This window comes from Cicer arietinum, chromosome 1, assembly GCF_000331145.2.
Source record: "Cicer arietinum cultivar CDC Frontier isolate Library 1 chromosome 1, Cicar.CDCFrontier_v2.0, whole genome shotgun sequence".
Lineage (NCBI taxonomy): Eukaryota > Viridiplantae > Streptophyta > Magnoliopsida > Fabales > Fabaceae > Cicer > Cicer arietinum.
Window position 1 is genome coordinate 8,374,035 of NC_021160.2, and position 1,004 is coordinate 8,375,038.

Genomic DNA, 1,004 nt, shown 5'->3' on the forward strand with positions numbered 1-1,004 from the left:
GGGAAAGGCCAGTGACTCGATTTTATCCCGATGGCGAAGCTACATTGGTTGGTTTGGCCTGTGATTCAGCGTATCAGAAGTTTAATGTTGTTCTCGCCGGTTGTCATCGCACATTCGGTCATAGGCCGGATGGAAAATTCATATGTTTGGTTTTTGATTCGGAGTTGAACAAGTGGAGGAAGTTGATTTCTTTTCAAGATGACCATTTTACTCATATGAATAAGAATCAAGTTGTTTTTGTCAATAATGCTTTGCACTGGTTGACTGTTAGCTCCACTTATATACTCGTGCTTGATTTAAGTTGCGATGTTTGGAGGAAGATGTCGTTGCCGTATGACCCGAGTTATGGATCGGGAAATAGGACTTATCTGTTGGAGTTCGATGGTTGTCTTTCTGTTATTCAAATTTCGGAAGCATGGATGATTATATGGGTGTTAAAAGATTACTGGAAAGATGAATGGTGCATTGTAGATAAGGTGAGTTTGAGATGTATCCGAGGAATGGTTCCGGGTATTTTCCCGATCAGTCAGACAAGTGAGTATGTTTTCTTGGCAACTCATAAACAGGTTTTGGTGTATCAACGCAAGAGCCAAGTTTGGAAAGAAATGTACTCTGTGAAGTATAGCTCAACGCTTCCATTGTGGTTTTCGGCGCATGCGTATCGCAGCACAATGTTCTCGTGTAACTGATGCATGATCATTATGTTAGATAATAACTTTTGTACATCTATTTCTAGTTGCAGGTAATTTAAATTTACTTAGCAACTGTTATTTGCTGAAAATAATCAATCATGTTTCTGGTATAGTATCTATTTTGAAACATTGGTGTTGGCTTTTCCATGGAAATATGTTAATAATGCATGAGAATGTTCTCTTGTAAGTTGTAACTGAGGTGTGGTGAGGAGTGGTTTCATTAAATAATTACTGTTGTACATATATTTGTAATTGCATTTTGCAATTAACCTTAGTTTACTTTTCTGCTAGTGCAAAAATGTTTTAATTTTA

The 1,004-nt window shown here is 37.4% G+C and overlaps 1 protein-coding gene across 1 annotated transcript in view; it reads left to right on the plus strand.

Annotated features, from left to right (window-relative positions):
* LOC101492794 (F-box protein At5g49610) overlaps nucleotides 1-1,004 on the plus strand; it is a 1,873-nt gene extending 869 nt beyond the window's left edge. Inside the window, exon 2 of the mRNA XM_004486470.4 lies at nucleotides 1-1,004. Within this exon, the coding sequence (XP_004486527.1) occupies nucleotides 1-689 (689 nt within the window). The 3' untranslated portion in view covers nucleotides 690-1,004.